Below are 18,670 nucleotides of genomic sequence, written 5' to 3' on the forward strand. Positions count from 1 at the left end.
CCCCTCAGCTTATATCCTATGGTCATTTTTTCCTCTCAGAACTGATGCATTTCAACACTGTGTTAAACTATGACTAGAAGTGGTTTAAGAACTTACCTTTTTATTATTATTATTAATTTTTCCCCAGTTTTCCAAGACAGGGTTTTTGTGTGTAGCCCTGGCTGTCGTGGGACTCTCTCTCTCTAGACCACGCTGGCCTCGAATACCCAGAAATCCGCTAGCCTCTGCCTCCCAAGTGCTGGGATTAAAGGAATGCACCTCCACCACCTGGCCTTCTTCATTAAATATTTTAAGCATTCTAGACTTTCATGTACCTTTTCTAGTCACTGTATATTCTTTTGCTTTTATATTATGGAGTTGTGTACATTTATGTAGATTAAATATTGTGTAGATTGTGCGTATTTAATATGTAGGCTTGAATGTAAAAATGAATTTGCATGCTCATTTTGAAATGTCATCTATTCTAGAGTTTAAAAGTCTTTTAAAATTCATACTTGTAATGTTAGAACATTCTAAACATTTCTAAAAATATGGAGATGAGTAATATGTAAGTAAAATTAATATAAACTTTATAAATACTGAGTTATTTTCTTATGAAATGGCATAAATATTATATTTAAATATTATTAAATTTTAATTTACTAGATGTGATGTTTTGGCATGAAAAGCCATAGCTTAAACCCTTTCACACTAAAAATTATACATGGCAAAGTTTTTTTTATTAAGTAATCAGGTAAAATTATTTTAGTAACTTCATAACAACCTATAGAATTATATGGTTTGGGATAATAAGGATTTACACACATAGTGTATTTTCATTGAATATTTTTGTCTATTAAAACAAACACAAAGCAGATCACAGAAAAAGAATTGACAGCTATTTAACTAGTTTAAGATTGATGGTTCATTCCCTCCCCCTCCTCCCCACTTAATGTCACATATATATTAGAACAAGAATAGATTGTTGAAAAAAATTCTGGATGTATTTGAATGTAGTTTCTTTTTCTTTCTCTGCTTTTCACTGAATTGTTAAGTCATTTTCAGATTTAGTGGACTATGTCCTTTTGTATTTTAAATTCTCTTTGCTTTAATAAAATGATTGCCATCTAGTGCCAAATTAAGTAAATTAGTCCTATAAATTCGGGTGGTTACTTTGATAATTAGAATGATTAAAGAGAAATGAGGTTTTATTTTTATGCAATATATAAATAGCATACTTATAATCGGGCTGCAAATGTGTTCTATTTAGCTTGATGAAACATTGTAGAACAGGTTTGTTTTATTCAAATGCCTTTAGTTTTAGCTTAGATAAGTGATAATTTCTACACATTGTTGCTTGTGTGTCCCGGCCGCCCATAACTGAAATAACCAGAACTATATTAATTAAAATACTGCTTGGCCCATTAGTTCTCACTTATTATTGGCTAACTTTTACATCTTAGTTTAGCCCATTTTTATTAATCTATATATCACCACGAGGTCGTGGCCTACCAGCAAAGTTTCAGCATGTCTATCTCAGGTGGCGGATCCATGACATTTCTTTCTGACTCTGCCCTTCTTTCTCCCAGCATTCAGTCCAGTCCTCCCCGCCTACGTAAGTTCTGCCCTATCAACAGGCCAAGCCAGCTTCTTTATTCATTAATGGTAATCACAGCACACAGGGGGGACTCCCACATTAACACATGTTCTTTTTTAAACATAATTTATTTAACTTTATTTTAAACATAATTTATTTAACTTTATTTTATGTACATTGTGTGAAGGTGTCAGATCTCCTATAACTGGAGATACAGACAGCTGCTGTCTGGAATTGAACCCAGGTCCTCTGCAAGAGGAACCAGTACTCTTAACCTCTGAGCTATCTCTTCAGCCTCCTTCTGTACATGTTCTTAGCTTAACTTACAATGTGATATAACTTTATCCTGTGACAATATACAAAGGAAAATATATACGTTAATTTACAAGATTAATTTTAGAAGAACTTAACACGATCATTTTTTTTTGCATGTGTCTTACTCTAATTGTTTTTACTTCAGAATTTGAATGCAGTCTGTTGCTTATTTGGAGAATATTGTATTAAATCCTTTTCATAAAGTTTGAAATATCGAATTTTCCTAGCTTTGTTCTGTGCAATAGGCTTTTCATTACCTTGTTCCTCTCCCCCACAGGAACCAGCATTGCTTACATCTTCAGTTACCAACACCTGCATTGTCTCCTTGTTTCTCAGGTCACATCAGACTTCTCGCCAAACTCTTATTTGTCCAATTATCATTAAAACAGTTAATTTTCTCAAAATTCTCTGTTTTATCTGTTATTGTAATTGCCCCAACCCTGCTAGGTTTTGTACTCATTCTTTAAAGCAAATTAATCAGAATTTAAAATTCACTGACCTTTATTTGGCCTTCTCTACAGTCTTTGCAGAAGTGTGGTTACAAATTACTACAAATTTGACTAAATATCTTTCCCTTTAAAATTTTATTTTTCTCTTTGATATGTTCATACATGTAAATAATAATTAGTTGTGTACACACACACACACACACACACACACACACACACAGAGAACATCCTTACCCATTACTGTCACTAGTCTTCTATCCTTCCTTTGGTGAAATTCTACTTTCCATCAAGCCCCTCTCCTACTTTATGTCCTATTTTGTAGGTGTGAATTGTTGCCTAAGAGTAACCTTACAAAATCTGTCAATTGTGTGTAGAGCTAGTGTTCATGTTCATTGGTAGCTATGTATTACATTGCTTGGATAGACCCAAATTTATCTATCTCACAGTTCGTAAACAATTGTTTCTAAACTGGAGGTGTTAATGAACAATGCTTCTGTCACTCATGCATCTTTTTATGAGTGTATGTGTATTTGATGCCAAGGAATCAGATTGCTAGCTCAGAGTCTTTTTTATATTCAGCTTTAGTGGATACCACCCAACAGTTTTCTAATGGCTAAATAATTAATATTCCCTACAGCAATACATCCATGTTCCTGTTGCTCCATGTCCTTGTTAATTCTTGGTGTCTTAGTTAGGGTTTCTATTGCTGTGAAGAGACACCATGACCACAACAACTCTTATAAGAAAAAACATTTAATTGCAGTGTTGATTTATAGTTTTGGAGGTTGAGTCCATTTTCATCATGGGGAGCATGACAGTGAGCTGGCAGACATGGCCACATCTTAATCAGAAGGCAACAGGAAGTGGACTGTGACAGTGAGCGAAGCTTAAGCAAAGGAGACCTCAAAGTCTGCGCCCACAGTGACACACTTCCTTCAACAAGGCCACACTTTCTGTGAGCTTAGGGGGACCAATTATATTCAAGCTACCACGCTTACTATTTTCTAATTTATACAGAAAATCAGAGAAAAGTTTGATAAAGTCCTACATTTCTGGGAGATATTTAGTGGTGTCTCATTGCAACTTTGACTTGCTTTTCCACAGTGACTATTTTTTCATATTTATTAGCCATTTAACTTTATATTACATATAAACTATAAAGTGTTATATATTCCTAGGGAATATTCCCACAGAAAATCATGGGGGTTGAATTTCCTCATTTTAGGAATTATCAGTGTAATTTTTATTATTTTCTCTAGTTTTAAATTTTATAGTAGTTTTAATTATATATGTGTGTCTGTGTAGGTGAGTGCAGGTACCCACAGAGAACAGAACTGTCAGATCCTTCTGGAGCTGGAGTTAAGGGTGGTGTGAGCCACCTGATGTAGGTGCTAGGAACAGAATTCATCAAGATCATATTAGATTTTCTTTAAAAGAACAACTAAACAAAACTAGTTTATCAATTTGTCGCCTTTCCTAGGACATGTCTTTTTTCCAGTTCTAAGACTTTTTTGAAGTTATACCTCTTCTGATAAAAGATATAAAAGAACTCCATAATCACCAGAGATTATGGTTAATACTCATCAATTAAGAGCATTTACTCTTCCAGAGTTCCCTAGGTTCAATTCCTAGCACCCACATTGGGTGGCTCACTACCTCTTGTAACTCCATTTCCAAGGAATTCAGCACCCTCTTCTGACCTACTCATGTACACATACTCTACATGGATAAATAAAAGAGAACTCTTCTACCATCTCCAACCTCTGCTACCATTTTCTTAAAAGATTTCCATTTCGGCCTTTATTGGTCATGACATTTGTATGTCCTGAGACTTATAACACTTGTTCTCAGCCTATTTCCAGCTTCCACTAACTAAGCTGCATAAACTTGTAGCTTCATAAGGATTTAGATGTCCTCCTACCAAAATATCCCCTTTGAAGGCCAGCTTTTCTTTTATTTTCTGGTTACTCTTCTTCCCTCTGCACTCCCTGCCATAGTAGTGTTATCCTATCCGTCACCCGTTATTCAATTTTTCTCTCAGCTGGGTCCTCACCATTGCTATTTATAATGATACGCTTGTTTAGAAAGGAAAGAAAGCCTCTATTAGCCACACATCTCATTTCATGAAGTAGCCAGTTTTCTTGAAAAACCCTCTTTATTTTCCATTTCTTTCATTCCTTACCCCAACCTGTTGACTTTTGTACCCACTCCTCTATTAGATAGCTCCTGTACAGTCATGACAGTGGGCAATTGGTTTCAATGTTCATTTAACCTGGCAGGACCAGTCTGGCCTCTAACTCAGAGATCTACCTACCTCTGCCTTTTGAGTGTTGGAATTAAAGGCATGTACCGTCGTACCTGGCTATTCTCTATACTTTGCTTAAGCTATGTTGATCATACCTGACATTTGACTTTTCTTCACATACTAATGGCTTCTAAATTTATGTATACTACAGACTACTACTTTGAGTTCAAGGTTTTTGTATCCAGATGTTAAAGTCACATTTCCACTTGACTATTTCCAGAACACCTCCTTTTTGGCAAATTCTTGGCTTTCTTTACCCTTCTAACATTCTTTTAGTATTTCCCATCTCGAAATGGTACCAGCATATCTTTATTTTTCTTTCTTTTTATGTTGTTACCAGTATCAACATGTATGTGTGTTTGAAACCAACAAGTTACAAGATTTTTTTTCTTTTACTTTGTTCCTATATCACTGCGTGCATTTGACAAAAAAAAAATTATGTATGTAAAGTTTACACTGAATTTTCAGACTCTAAATTGCATGTAGTTTGTCTTTCTAGAGACTTCCAACACAGGTTCATTGCTATTCCTGCAATAGTGCAAGTTTGTCTTCTCTGTGATTACCCTAGACTTACTCAGTGTCTCTCACTTGTGTTAAGCTATGCATTCTGTAAGAAGAAAATTGTGTGGTTAGCACTGTGGCATTTGCCAGTTCTAGAACCAAACTTGCCCCTATTCAAGGGTATGGCCAACACCTTGGTTGAGTAGTAGGACCTTTGCTAACATTGTTACAGGAAAGCCAGCAACTTCATTGCTATCTGAAGTGGTCTTTGGGCTAGGAATGCAGCTAAATGATATAACTACATTAAGTCCTAGGTACTAAATAAATAATTAAATAAATAGCAGGTTTTTGCCACATGTGTTCATTCTATACCAAAGTGCATGTGATTGACCAAACCCACCCCACATGTAGTTTTTCTTCTATAACGAGAGAAGGCACTCTAGAAATATACTAATTATAGTAGTAGCCACTAACAATGTGTAAGTATTTAAACTCAAGTCAAATAAAACTTGAAGTCTCATTCTGTCGGTGCTGCCCATTACCTCAAGTACTCAGTGGCCTTTTAGACTAATCAGCTTTGTGTTGTGACAAAGTATTTTTGAGGAATAATTGAAAAGAAAACTCCGAATTTGAGCTGAAATAAACCTTCCTCTCCTTTTAAATGGATCCAGCTCCCTTGCTGGTAGGATATAATAAGGGAGAATTTCATGACAGGGAGCATGTGATAGTGCAAAATCATGTAAGGTAGGAAGCAGAGATAGAGAAAGAGACCAGAAAATGTACCCTCTCTGACATACTTCCTCCAAATAATGTTCCAACTTCTAATAACCATTCAGCTGTGAACTCATCAGTGGGTTAATATATTGATGAAGTCACCTTCACAATTTACCGGCTAAGGACCAAGCCTTCAACACATGAGCCTTTTGAGGGGACAACTCCTATCCAAACTGTAAGAATATTAGACAATATAGATAAAAGTATTTCCCACATTGTAGGAGGTTCCTTTGAATAATGCTGGAGTAGAAGGGAGATGAAGTGAGCATCGATTTTTATCCACCATTATCATCATGGGAGAAAGCATGGTGGCATGCAGGCAGACATGGTGCTGTATAGGTACTGATAGTTCTACATCTGGATCCACAGGCAGCAGGAAGAGACATTGACACACTTCCTCCCACAAGGCTACACCTACTCCAACAATTGACTCCCAACTCTGCTTCCTGAGTTTGGATATGATCTATGTTATTAAGTTTTTCTAAAACTTGTATCTTAGTATTCATATTAACCAACTTTTTTAGTGAAAAACAAAAATGATAAAAACTGATGTTTATAATTGACATTACAGAAGTCCTATCTAAATTAGTTTTCCTTTCATTTAATTGTTCCATTTTCAAGCTGTCCACATAATATCATACAGAGACATAAATTCCTCCGTAGTAATTGTGTTTCCCATTTTTTTTGAAAGTAATTTTATTAAATTATAAAAGTTTCCATTTACGCCCCTCTTCCCAACACCCTCCCACTCCCCCCTCCCTCTCCTCCTCCCTCTTTGTCCCTAAGGGCAGTCAGGGTTTCCTGCCCTGTGGGAAGTTCAAGTTCCTCCCCCCTCCCTCCAGGTCCAGGAAGGTGAGTATCCAAACAGACTGGATCCCAAAAATCCAGTATATGCAGAGGAAACTAGTCCCAGTGTCATTGTCAATGGCTTCTCAGAAAGACTCCAGGCCAGCCACATTCAGAGAATCCGGCCACATTCAGAGAATCTGGTTGGATCACGTGCTCGTTCAGTCGCAGTCCAACTGGCCTTGGTAAACTCTCATTAGATCCGACCCCTTGTATCAGTGGGTGATGGCATCCCTCGCAGTCCTTCGTCATTTTCTTCGTCCTTCTGCTCCTCATTTGGATCTTGGGGGGCTCAGTCCGGTGCTCCAATGTGGGTCTCCGTCTGTATCGCCATCCAACGCCAGATGAAGGATCTCTCTGGGAAGAACTCCTCCTGTTTCCCATTTTTTAATGTGTGGGGGGGCCTCTCTCTTTTAACTAATTCCACCTTTTTAGGAAATTCCAATTGTCTTGCCAAACCTGCTGACAAGGTCAGTGAACTGTGGGGCATAGCATGTCTAAGCAGAGAACACAGGAAGTGGACAGCTTGGCTAAGGATAGCTGTGACTGCTAGATGTAGCCATTAACTGTAAGTGGTAGCTCGAGGAGAGGGGGTATGGGAAAACCTATACCACCCATGGTGGAGAGAGAGCCAACTGTCTGAAAAAAACGCACAGGGGATTGATGTGGAGGGGAGCATGTGTGGCAGGGGCTGCCTGAAGGCAGAGCCAGCCAGTCTAGGGCAGGTAAGTCGTATGGCGTTTGGAGCCCAGGTGCTTCTGGAGTTGGGTGGTAGCTGGAAATTCGTTTTGAGAGGCACGGTAGGAAAATCCCAAACTCACTCAGAGGCCTGAGGAAAAAGGAAAGAAAGCCTAGCTAGGCAGGGCGGGAGCCCCATGTGCAGCTCTAGCCTGTGGCTTTGTAACCACTGGCAAGTGACTTTTTCATGAATTCCTGCCTTTAAGTTGGGTGCCAATGTATAGCATGAGTTCTAATAGATCTTAATAAAAGCCCAGAATCAGACATAGGAGAAAACTCTGAGAAATCAGAGAGATGAAGGAGCAAAAACCACAGCCACCTTACTCAATTTCCCAGTCCAAAAGAGAGTGAGTTCCTGTCTCCTCCTGCCTTATCACTTCCTCTCTCTGTCCAGCCATATCACTTCTAGTCTGTCTGTACAGACCTCAGACCTCTATGGTTAACTAGTGGCTAACCCGCCCTCTGATCTTAAGGCATGCTTTATTTGCACAAACAAGATATCACTACAGTTGTATGATTTCGTGTGCCTGTAATCCCAGCAACATGCATACATCATCTTCAGCTATTTATCAAATTCAGCGTTGGCCAAGGGTACGAAACAAATTAAATAAACAAATAAGCAACCCCCTATACACACACACACACACACACAGAGAGAGAGAGAGAGAGAGAGAAAGAGAGAGAGAAAATGAGAAAAAAATAATAATAACCAACATTTTTTGAGATGACGTTTCTCCTTGTAGCCCAGGCTGCCCTAGAACATACTGTGTAGATGAGATCCACCTACCTTTGCCTCCCGAGTGGTGAAAATAAAGGTGTGCTCCACCATGCCCAGCCTGTCATCAATTTTTAGTGAATGAAAATATTCTTAAATCATCAGTACAAAGTCTTCACAAGTGATAAAATCCTGGTATTTTTTGGATTTTCTTGTTTCAGTCTTAAGCATTCTGAACATAATGGAAAAAATGTTTCTTTGAAGTTTTTCTGTTTTATTCTAGAACACAATTTTCTGATCTGTTTCTGAGGTTAGTCTTCTATTACTCATTATATTTTAAAATTTATTTTAATGTATCTTGTCTATTCCTCTGTCCATCCCTCTCTTTCTCCCTCTCTTCCTTTCTTTCTCCCATTCTTCTTCCTGTGTGCATGTGTGGGTATGCCTTTTAACTTGTTTGTTTCCTAGTTCTTCTGTTAGTGCTTCCTTTTGTAATGGCCTTTAACTTAGATCCTCCTGCCTCTTCTTTCCAAGTGCTGGAAGTAAATATGTGCACCACCACACTTGTTCTTGATTTTTCTATATTTTGCTGATAATATTTCTGTGTTGAATTTTTTAACCCCACTTAAAGTTTCTTGAATCTTAGATGTGTAGATTCATATCTTCCAAGTTTTTCAAGTTTTCAATTCCTTTTTTTTCTTCAAATATTTTTTAAGTGCATCCTTTTTCCCTCCTTTCTCCTTTCTCCTTTCTGAACTCATTACACACATGTTTGTTGGTACTCTCTATAGTGTCCTAAAGGTCTCTGGGATCTGTTTTTTTCCTTCATCCTTCTGACTTATCCTCACATTCATTGAGTCCTTGTATCCATGAAGATCTGATATTGAACTTAACCTACTAACATTTCCTTTGTACTTACTGTATTTTTAAGTCTAGAAGTAGTTCTGTTTTTAACCTTTTGAAGTTTTTCTTTCTTTTTGCTGATAGTCTGATTTGGAAAGAGAATATTCCTATATTTCTCTTCTGTTATTTGTACATGTACTTTGACCACATTAAGAGTTAAAAACCTTTGTCTAGTAGACCTAATGTTTATTAGACTTCTCAGGCAACTGCTATTAATTTTTTCCCCTGTGTATTAACCAGTTTACCTCTTTGTATGTTTTATTGGTTTTTTAAATGTATGCATAATTCTAGACATTTTAAGTATATAATATGACAATTATATTTCCTACATCCTCAGAGTTTGTGCTATTTGTCTACTGACTATTCTAAACTAAGCGTATAAAATGTCCATAGTTGGCTGTTTGGCCGTTGGACTCTGCTTAAATTTATAGTCATCCAGTGGTTTTGCAGAGATCCCTAAGGCACATGGAAGAGGGGAGGAGGAGAAAGAGACAGAAGTGAGCTGCAGACAGATGAGACTGTCCCAGTCTTGACCAATATCTTAGTCACTGTTGTATTGCTATAAAGAAACCCTAACCAAGGCAACTCCTATAAATGGAAGCATTTAATTGGGGGCTTGCTTACAGTTTCAGAGGGTTAGTCCATTATCATCATGGCAGGAAGCTTGTGAAGCAGTAGCTGAGAGATTATATTCTTATCCACAGACAACAGACAGAGAGAGGGGGTTGGTAGTGGGAAGACACGCTGAACTTTTGAAACCCCAAAGCCCACCCCCAACAGCACACCTCTTCTAATGTTGCATTCACTTCAACAAGACTACACCTCCTGATCTTTCCAAACAGTTCATCAAATGGGGACTAAGCATACAGATATATGAGCCTATGCAGGCCATTCTTATTCAAACCACGACAGCCAGTTGAACTCTTGGACCATGCTTTCAGTGCTCAGCTTGGTACTGGCAACTCTTTCAACAACTCTGCTTGCTCCTTATACAAAGCTTGAAGATATACCAGTAGTGAGAACTTCAACACCTTCTCTGATCTTTCTGAGCACATGCTTGTCCCTGAACATGCACATGCTTTGAACCAGTTCTGATTGGTCTTATTAAAAACCCAGAGCCAGATAGCACAGCAGATGCTGAAAGATCAGATAGAGAAAGGAGCAAGCCACAGCTAGCTCTGATCTTGCTAATTCCTCAGCCAAAAATGGGGTGAGCTCCTATCTCCTCCCTCCTTATGTTCTTCTTTCTACCCAACTATTTTACTTCCTGTCTGTCTATACAGACCTCCAGACCTCTATGGTTAACTAGTGGCCTAACTCAGCGCTCTGATCTTCAGCAAACTTTATTTGTTAGAGCACAAAAGAGCACCACACACATGGTCTTTTAGTTTCCAAGAAATTTAAGGAACATTTCAAAGACACTTCCCGAAAGACTTTCTTCCCAACTGTTACCTTTGACTGATTTCTAAGCGTAGTTTTCCTGTGTTGGCAGCTGCTCCCAAATAATCACTCAGAAACTTAAGTATTAATTGTCAAGAAAATTTTAAGATAGTTTGTTCTTTCCTTTTATCATGTGGGTTCCAGGAATCAAACTCAGGTTTATCAGACTTGGTCGTAAGGGCCTTTAACCACAGAACGCTTCATTGGTCAACTTTTAAATGTTCTTGATTACTGCTGTCTGTACACTTTCAGAATTCCAAACTTGATTCAAAAAAAGGAAAAAGAAAAGTCTTTAAATATCAGAGTAGACAGACAGATCAAAACATCCGTAATTCTTTGAGAAAAAGATAAGCTGTGCTTTTCCTGCACTGGGGACTCGCATCCTTTGTGGAGGTTGGTGTCTGCAGAACCCTTACTGAGAATCAGCTTCATGTGATCTTAAGTGCTTGCCTGATTGCCATGAGCTTTGACTAGTTTCCAGGGTTCAGATAAAGTTGATTCTGACAGTTTTACCAGGTTAGTCACTGTTTCTGTGGTGGGGCAGCCCTTGGAGTTCTCTCTCCGCCTTTTCACTCATGTCTCATCACGGAGTTCCATTCTGACTAGCATATATTACATTAAAAGATGTTAAGAGTGACAATATGTCTCCTCATTACGGAGGTTATCCAAGTGTTAAGATAATTCATATTTTACCTGCTAGCGAGCTGCGTCACATTTAGAAGGAATAGAATCATGGCAAATTGATGTAGTACATCTTTTGATATCAGCAATGGTCAGCTTACCCATTGCCCTGTCAAGCTTTTTTCCATATAAGCCAAAGAAATTTTAAATGGTCTGTTTTGCTGAATTTAATAGATGAATGTTCAAAATTCGAGTCTTTAATAGAAATGTGATATAAAGTGCTGTGGAGAAGCCAGCATACATCAGAGGGTGTACCTTTAAAGCTTCATAGAGTAGCTTGGTGCTGGTTGATGTGTACCTCTATTCCCAGTTCAGGAGACCAAGGCAGGGTGATTACTTGAGCCCAGGAGGTTGAAGACAGACTGGGCAACATAGTGAGACCTCACCTCAAACACCAGCAACCGTAGGAGGAAGAAACAGAACTTTATGGGGTGTAATCACCTTATGGTTTGGTGGATGATAATGCTCCCAGTGTTTATCAAATTCATAAAATGGTAATGATTACTTCCACTGCCTCCCCAAAGCTTCCTCCCTTTACAAATTTAAACTTAAAAATTACAAATTTACAAATTAAATCTTAAGTAAAACAGCCAACATAGCTTAGATCTGAAAGTATTTTCTTGCATTGAATTCTGTCTTAATCTTTTTGTAGGCAGTATAAATTTGAACATGTTACTTACCTTTTCCCTACCTTACTTACTTGTAAAATGGGCTCAATAACAACTATGCTTAAACGGTAGGTTTGTGAGTTTGTATGTGGCTAAAAATCAGGAGGACGCTGAACTGCACCTTGAAGTGTAATTATGTGGGAGGCCAGCACAGCTGGAAGACAAAGCTAGAGATGGGAAAACAGGTGATAAAGGTAATTAAAACTCTTGGAGGTGTAGAAACAGAACTATCTGACTGTTTTTATATTTGAGATGCATACTGTGGCAGAGAATTCTTGCTGACAATGCCAAAGCAAGGAAATGCCTTTGTTGACCAGTAGTCATATTTATTTTAAAGTCAGAGATATTATATGTTATGTATTATTTTATAATGAAAATATATAAACTCATACTTTATTTTAAAAATCTTCAGAATTTTCTCTCATTCAGTATTAATTTAATAAAATTGTATTTAAATTTCTAATTAGAGACTGTTTATTCATTTGACACACGGCCTCTTTGCATGACAAAAGGACTCACCACACATTTCCATTAAACAGCTCCTTTCTTTCATGTACTACCTGCCATCTAATGTGGGAAGCACATCCTTTCCTTCAGCAAACTTAAAACGAAATAATACAAACATATTATCTACAAGGTTTACTTTGTTGGTTTTACAGCTCCTTGGCCCTACATAAGTCGGAAGTATTCACAGCTAGGGTAGCTGACTAGCCTGAAGCACACGCGCGCACAGACACACACATTAACATTGAAAATAACTGCTTATAAAGGAAAGCTTTGACAGACTAATTGTAGTTTTTTTCTTTTCTTTTCTTTTTTTCCTCCAAAAATTTATTTCTTGGCCCCTGGTATATAGATTTTTGTGTTGGTTTGAGTTTTCAGTTATTTGAGCATTTTAGTAATTAATTAGACAAATAGCTATCAGACAAAGTTTAATAAGTTGCTTTACTATCACTTGCCTCAAGAATCTGTTTTTACATATAGTAGAAATGAAGTTTTGAACTCTATTTATTTTAGCCATGTAAATGATGTTTTCTTATTTTATCTGCACAAACAAGATTACTATTATTTTAACATCCTCCTAAATCTGAAGCACTGAACTGCTGTGACCTTGAATATGTTTTAAACTATATTAGTCATACATGAATAGTGGGCATTTTTTTTTTTTGTCTACAAACCAGACTGGGGAGATTGTAGAATTGTAGACATACCCTTTAAAGCATATAACTGTTTAATTACAACTGTTTGGATAACACATATTTAACTCCCTTCAAGTCAACATTTTTTGACATGAAATCAGGTTTTCATAAGTTGTTGCTGAATGGTAATTTCAGTATGAATAATAGTTAAAAATTTACATGTTTACATATAAGCTTGGACTTCTTAAACTGATTTTAAAATTCTCAAGTAAATAATAAAGTTCTCTATAGTACACAGATATATTAATTTTTAATTTGTCTCTTTTTTGTATCTTTATTACTGAAAAAATTTATTGGTTAATTGTAGGGAGGCAAGTGTTTGAAAAGTTTTGTCAAATACCATCTTCCTTAAATGACTGTATGGTAATGAAAGTTAAGAGGAGAGCCAATTTAGATTGAATAATTGTTCAGTCATGTGGGTCAGGCTAGCTGCATAGCATGGTTGTTAGACTGATTGCTCAAATTACATTGCCTGGGGTCCTGCATTTGGTTGGCTGTCTTCTCAGATCTTAACAAGGTTCTGGGAATTTCTCTTTCTGACAAAGTTTGCTTTGTATTTTCCCCTCCCCCTACCAACCCAGGATGCTTCATCTGCAGACATCAGAAAAGCATATCGTAAGCTTTCACTAACCTTACATCCAGACAAGAATAAAGATGAAAATGCAGAAACTCAGTTTAGACAAGTAAGTGCAATGTAACTTTATTATAGTGACAGTTGTAGTAATATACTTATGCTAGAAATTTAACTTAGATATAGCATATTTTCATTTGAACATAAAACTTAAATATATAACATTTAGACTTTTATTTGTTTTTTAATGGAATACTTTTTTCACGACATTTTGTGTCATTTAGAGTTTTTCTTAGTTGTTACAGGGTCATGGTTGTTATAATTTTCTTATCTAAATTATGCTCTTGCTCTTAATATTTTTAAGGTAAACTGTTACTTTTATGCCTTTTGCAAAAGTTCATTTTGATATCAGTTTTTAAAATTGCTTTCAAAAGCATAAACTGTTACTTATTTTTGGATTTTTATTATTTATTGCATAGATGGACACATGGGGTTTTCTGCATGTGTGTTTTAGAGCGTTCATCCTCCTATGTGATTTCTTACAGTTGAAAATATTTTTATTTTAAAGTAATGCTTCTGTTTTAGTTGGTGGCCATTTATGAAGTTTTAAAGGATGATGAAAGAAGGCAGAGGTGAGTGCTCATTTGTGCTTCTGAGTTTGGATGGGCAAGTTTCATGCTACAGCTTTGGAAAGTCCTGCTTAGGTTAGGTTTTTTGTTTTGGTGGGTTTTCTTTATTTGTTTTGCTTCTTCCAAGAAATGCATTGTTTTACAGTCTTGTGTAGAGCAAAGCTCATTTCTTTTGAATCTATTTTCTAGGCTGATTCACTGCTTACAAACTATGATCACGAGTCGTAAAGTTAGCAAGTTTTGGTTCATTAGAACAGACTTTTAATGCGGGTGTTTATGCCCTGGGAAACAATCAGGAGTACTTGATTTCAACCAAATGTCCATTCTTTTCACTATATCATAAATAGCTCCTCTCTGTATTCAGTAGACCCGCTACCCTCATGAGCACTTGTTAAGCATTTGAGATTATCACTTAGTAATCATAAATGTACTTTCCTGGTGTTTCCCAGATAACCCCGGTTGTAAGTTGATAGACTTACATGAACTGTAGAAAATATGATTAAAACAATAAACAAACAAACAAGAAACGGTTCTCTTGTTGGTTTTGCCCTCTTCCCACTCTGCTCCAGTGATGCTATATCTGATAACCTTAGGGAGAGGCAATCCCTCACACAGACCTGTCTCTGCTCCCTCAGAAGAGCAGTGATAAACTCTAATGGTTTATATTGCCAGTGACTCAGGAGATCATAGGCCTTCCCTCTGCTGTAGACTGTGTGGAATGTGGATCCAGTGTGAAGTCTTCTGAGATCTTAGAGTCAGAGCCAGGGTAAGAAACACATTTTAAATTATCCCTTTGAACACATACAACAAAAGTGTCTCAGAAAAAAATTATTGCAGGTAAAATAAACTTTTTTGTTTTATTCTGGGCTTATTAATATTTAAAAATAAACAATAATAATGCTGATTATAGCCCAATAAGTTGATTTCATGAGATGATAGTGGACAGCTTCGGAAATGTGACAGTGTTATCTTAAAGAAAATACCCTCATTTTTGAGATTTAAGCTAAAGCAGGCATAAGTACCTGATTTGTTTATGTGGCTATCACAACTTATACACAAACCCCAGAATTACATTATGTGGCATTCTGAACTCTTTTTCAACATCCTAAAATGTTAGTTGCCCTTCCTGGTTCTTAGCCACAGTTGATCAGGTTGTGGTCTATCCAGCTTTGTCATTCTGCACTTATCTTAGTAGATTTTCTTTACTGAATCACTAGTTTTGTTTCACATATCAAGAATGTGTTGTGAAGATAGCTTGCTTTATTCTTCCAGTATCTTTGCCTTGAAACTTTTTGTCTTTTGGCTGATTGTTCTCTTAAAAGTCAGTAAATGTTGTGATAACTTCTTTTAATTACTAAAATCATTTCTGTCTTTTCACAGCAAATAACTCCTTACCTATCCATTGTTTCTTTGTTCACATAGACTCATCTAATACAATCTCTTTAGGAATAGCTCCCTTTGCATTGACTTTACTGTTAGTGGGGGAAAAATGGACCTGACAGTTATAAAAACATTTCTAGTATTTCCCCTTGAGGCACAAGTAACTCTTTGGTAACTGGTTTTCCTTGAGGCAAAAGTCTTAACTAATCAAGCTGAGAATCACTCCTCTAAAGCTTGTGCCTGAGGCTAGGTGACCTGTGAGTGTTTAGACTTAGGAGAAAGGAGTGTACAGATCTTTTCAGTAAAACTCCTAATTCCTTAAAAAGGAAAGACTAGTCAGCTGCCTCTAAAAGACCGGACTCATTTCACTCTCACAAAGTCAACTTTGCCGACACAATTGTTTGCATAAATATTCATTGAGCAAGTATGTTCAGATTATAACCTAGGCATGAACAGTTTGGAAAGTTATAGAAGTGTTTGCTGTGTTATTCTTCTGAGATGATTCTGTGCGTGATAGAGAATAAAGGTCCTTAGTGGTAACACACACACACACACACACACACACACGTATTTGCTGTTTATTCTCCAGATATGTAATGTAATGTAATTATGTTTTCATTGAAATTAGATACACTGTTTGAATTTGGTAGGAAATGGAATAGAAATGCAACAGATACATTAACAAATGAAACAGCTTTTTTTTCTTCAGAAAAAAGACAAATTTTATTTTCTTTCATAATGGTTTCATTTATGTATAAATTTCCTATCATGAAAATAGCCTTCCGTAAGTGTAAAATTCAATGATGTGTAGTAACTGTACTGAGTTGGACATACTCTCTCCACAACCCACTCTTTAAATATTTCCATCCTCAAAAAATGTGCAGTCACAATCTGTTCAGTGAATTTATCAATTTGTATCTTCTGTTCATTTCATAGTGACAGAAATATGCAATGTATAGTCCTTAGCATAGTGTCTTTAAATTTTATTCATACTGCACTACATTCTAATTCGTTATTCTTTTTATTACTGAATACTATTCTATTGTGTGAATAATTTTGTTTATCTACTCACCATTTGATGCACCCATTATGACTTTTAACATTTTGTGTTGAAGATGCTATGAATGTTGTCATAAAAGTCCTTGTACCAACATGAATTTCATTTTTTAGATAGATTCCTAGAAGATCATCTGAAAACTTTAACTTCCCTGTTAGTCAAAGGCATAAATTGTAGTATGAAATGAATAGATTTTCTGGTGATTGTCAGGAATCCTAGCACAGAATTCCTCCCTGAACTCCATAGCAAATTTCCTCATTTGAAGAATCAGCAGCTTATGAGCTAACACAAATTTCTATACAAGTTCCCAAAGTTTTTATCTAAATTTCTGAAAACTACTTATTACTTGTACCCTTCTCTCTCTCTCTCTCTCTCTCTCCCCCTCCCTCCCTCCCTCCCTCCCTCCCTCCCTCCCTCTTTCTGTCTCTCTCGCTCGCTCGCTCTCCTTTCTCTCTTTTTTCTTTACCTCCCTCCCACCCTCCCTTCTTCCTTCCTTTCTTCCTTTCTCTTTTCCTGTTTTGTTTTCTTTTTTTGTTGTTGTTGTTGTTGTTTGGTTTTGTTTTTTTATGAGACAGGGTCTCTCTATGTAGCTCTAGTTATACTGGAACTTTCTATATAGACCAAGTTGGCCTTGAACTCACAGATCTGGCTGCCTCTGGAGTGCTGTGGTTAAAGGCGTGTGCCTCCAGACCCGGCAAACTAGGATTTCTGTTAATCCAATTATACAACTTAAATTTTCCTTTATTTTATTACTATGTTAGTAAAACTTAAAACATTTTTTAATTTACCAAAGAAAAAATGTTTCATGTACAAATTCAGCTTAAAATGTGGCATTAACTTTGAATCTACTAAAACTTTCATAAATGCATTACAAAGCTACTGTTAATTTCATTACAGATCTGTTCAAATCTGAGAATAAGAAATCTAATTTGACTTTCCCTAAATTAAAACTGTAAGACACATAAGAATTATGTAAAATGCTATGTACCCCAATAGATTTGCCAAATTCATACACACACAAAATTAGTTAAAATTAGTTAAGATACCAAATTAATTTAATATTATTTCTTGTTTATAATCTCTATACAGCTGAGTTTTGCTGGAAAGTTTAAAATCAGTTTTAAAATGAAAATTATGTTATTTTTAAGCTAAAAAATCATATTCTGTATAATAGGAAATTCAGTTTTGACAAGTGCTAGAATTATTTATTCATGGTTTACTATTCAGATTTTCGTTTTGATTTTGTTTCTATTTTATGATTTTGTTTCTGTCTTAAATAAATAAATATTTTCTGTGGTAGTTTAAGATTATTTTAAATTTGTTTTTCTGTAATTCTAGCCAGTAGGTGTGTGATGAATTGCAATTCTAGTATGTAAATTACTAATGATTTTGCAACTGTTATTTTATGTTTATCATGTGTGTTTAAGGAAATCAAATGAAGCAAATGTGCATTAGGCCCTATGTTGTATATGTGGAACTGATCAATTAGTGCTTTAAATTTCAAGAAGATGCCATGTCAGCTTTTATTTGTGTGTGTGTTAGTGATTTTTTTTTTTATGGTAAAGATTTGCTTCTGTCTAACTTGTAATATGTTTATTTATTTATTTGTGCATTCTTAATCTGGTTTAAATGCAGACTTAAGAATAGTTTGTATCCATCTCACATACAGAGCATTTAGACATTATGTGTTTAAATATGGAAAAACATAATAAAGTGTTGTAAATTTTGTGTTGTCAACACATCTTTTTCCTTAAATAACTTATGAGTGTCTGTGTATATTTTAAGAAGTATATTGTCTTTTCAGTGTCTCATCAGGAAGGTAGTAATTTACCTCTTAACAACATAGATTCTAAAAAGTGAACTATAATAGAAGCCATCTTCCTTTCAAATGGCCAGTTGTGTGAGCCATAATGTTCATTAGAG

The 18,670-nt window shown here is 36.1% G+C and overlaps 1 protein-coding gene across 1 annotated transcript in view; it reads left to right on the forward strand.

Moving 5' to 3' along the window:
* Positions 1–18,670, forward strand: part of Dnajc1 (DnaJ heat shock protein family (Hsp40) member C1) — a 181,062-nt gene that overhangs the window by 60,458 nt on the left and 101,934 nt on the right. Inside the window, exons 2-3 of the mRNA XM_048460701.3 lie at positions 13,692–13,793; positions 14,267–14,313. Coding sequence (XP_048316658.1) covers positions 13,692–13,793; positions 14,267–14,313 — 149 coding nt within the window. The remainder of the gene's footprint in view (positions 1–13,691; positions 13,794–14,266; positions 14,314–18,670) is intronic.

Source organism: Myodes glareolus, chromosome 14 (genome assembly GCF_982192425.1).
Source record: "Myodes glareolus chromosome 14, mMyoGla1.1, whole genome shotgun sequence".
Taxonomy (NCBI): domain Eukaryota; kingdom Metazoa; phylum Chordata; class Mammalia; order Rodentia; family Cricetidae; genus Myodes; species Myodes glareolus.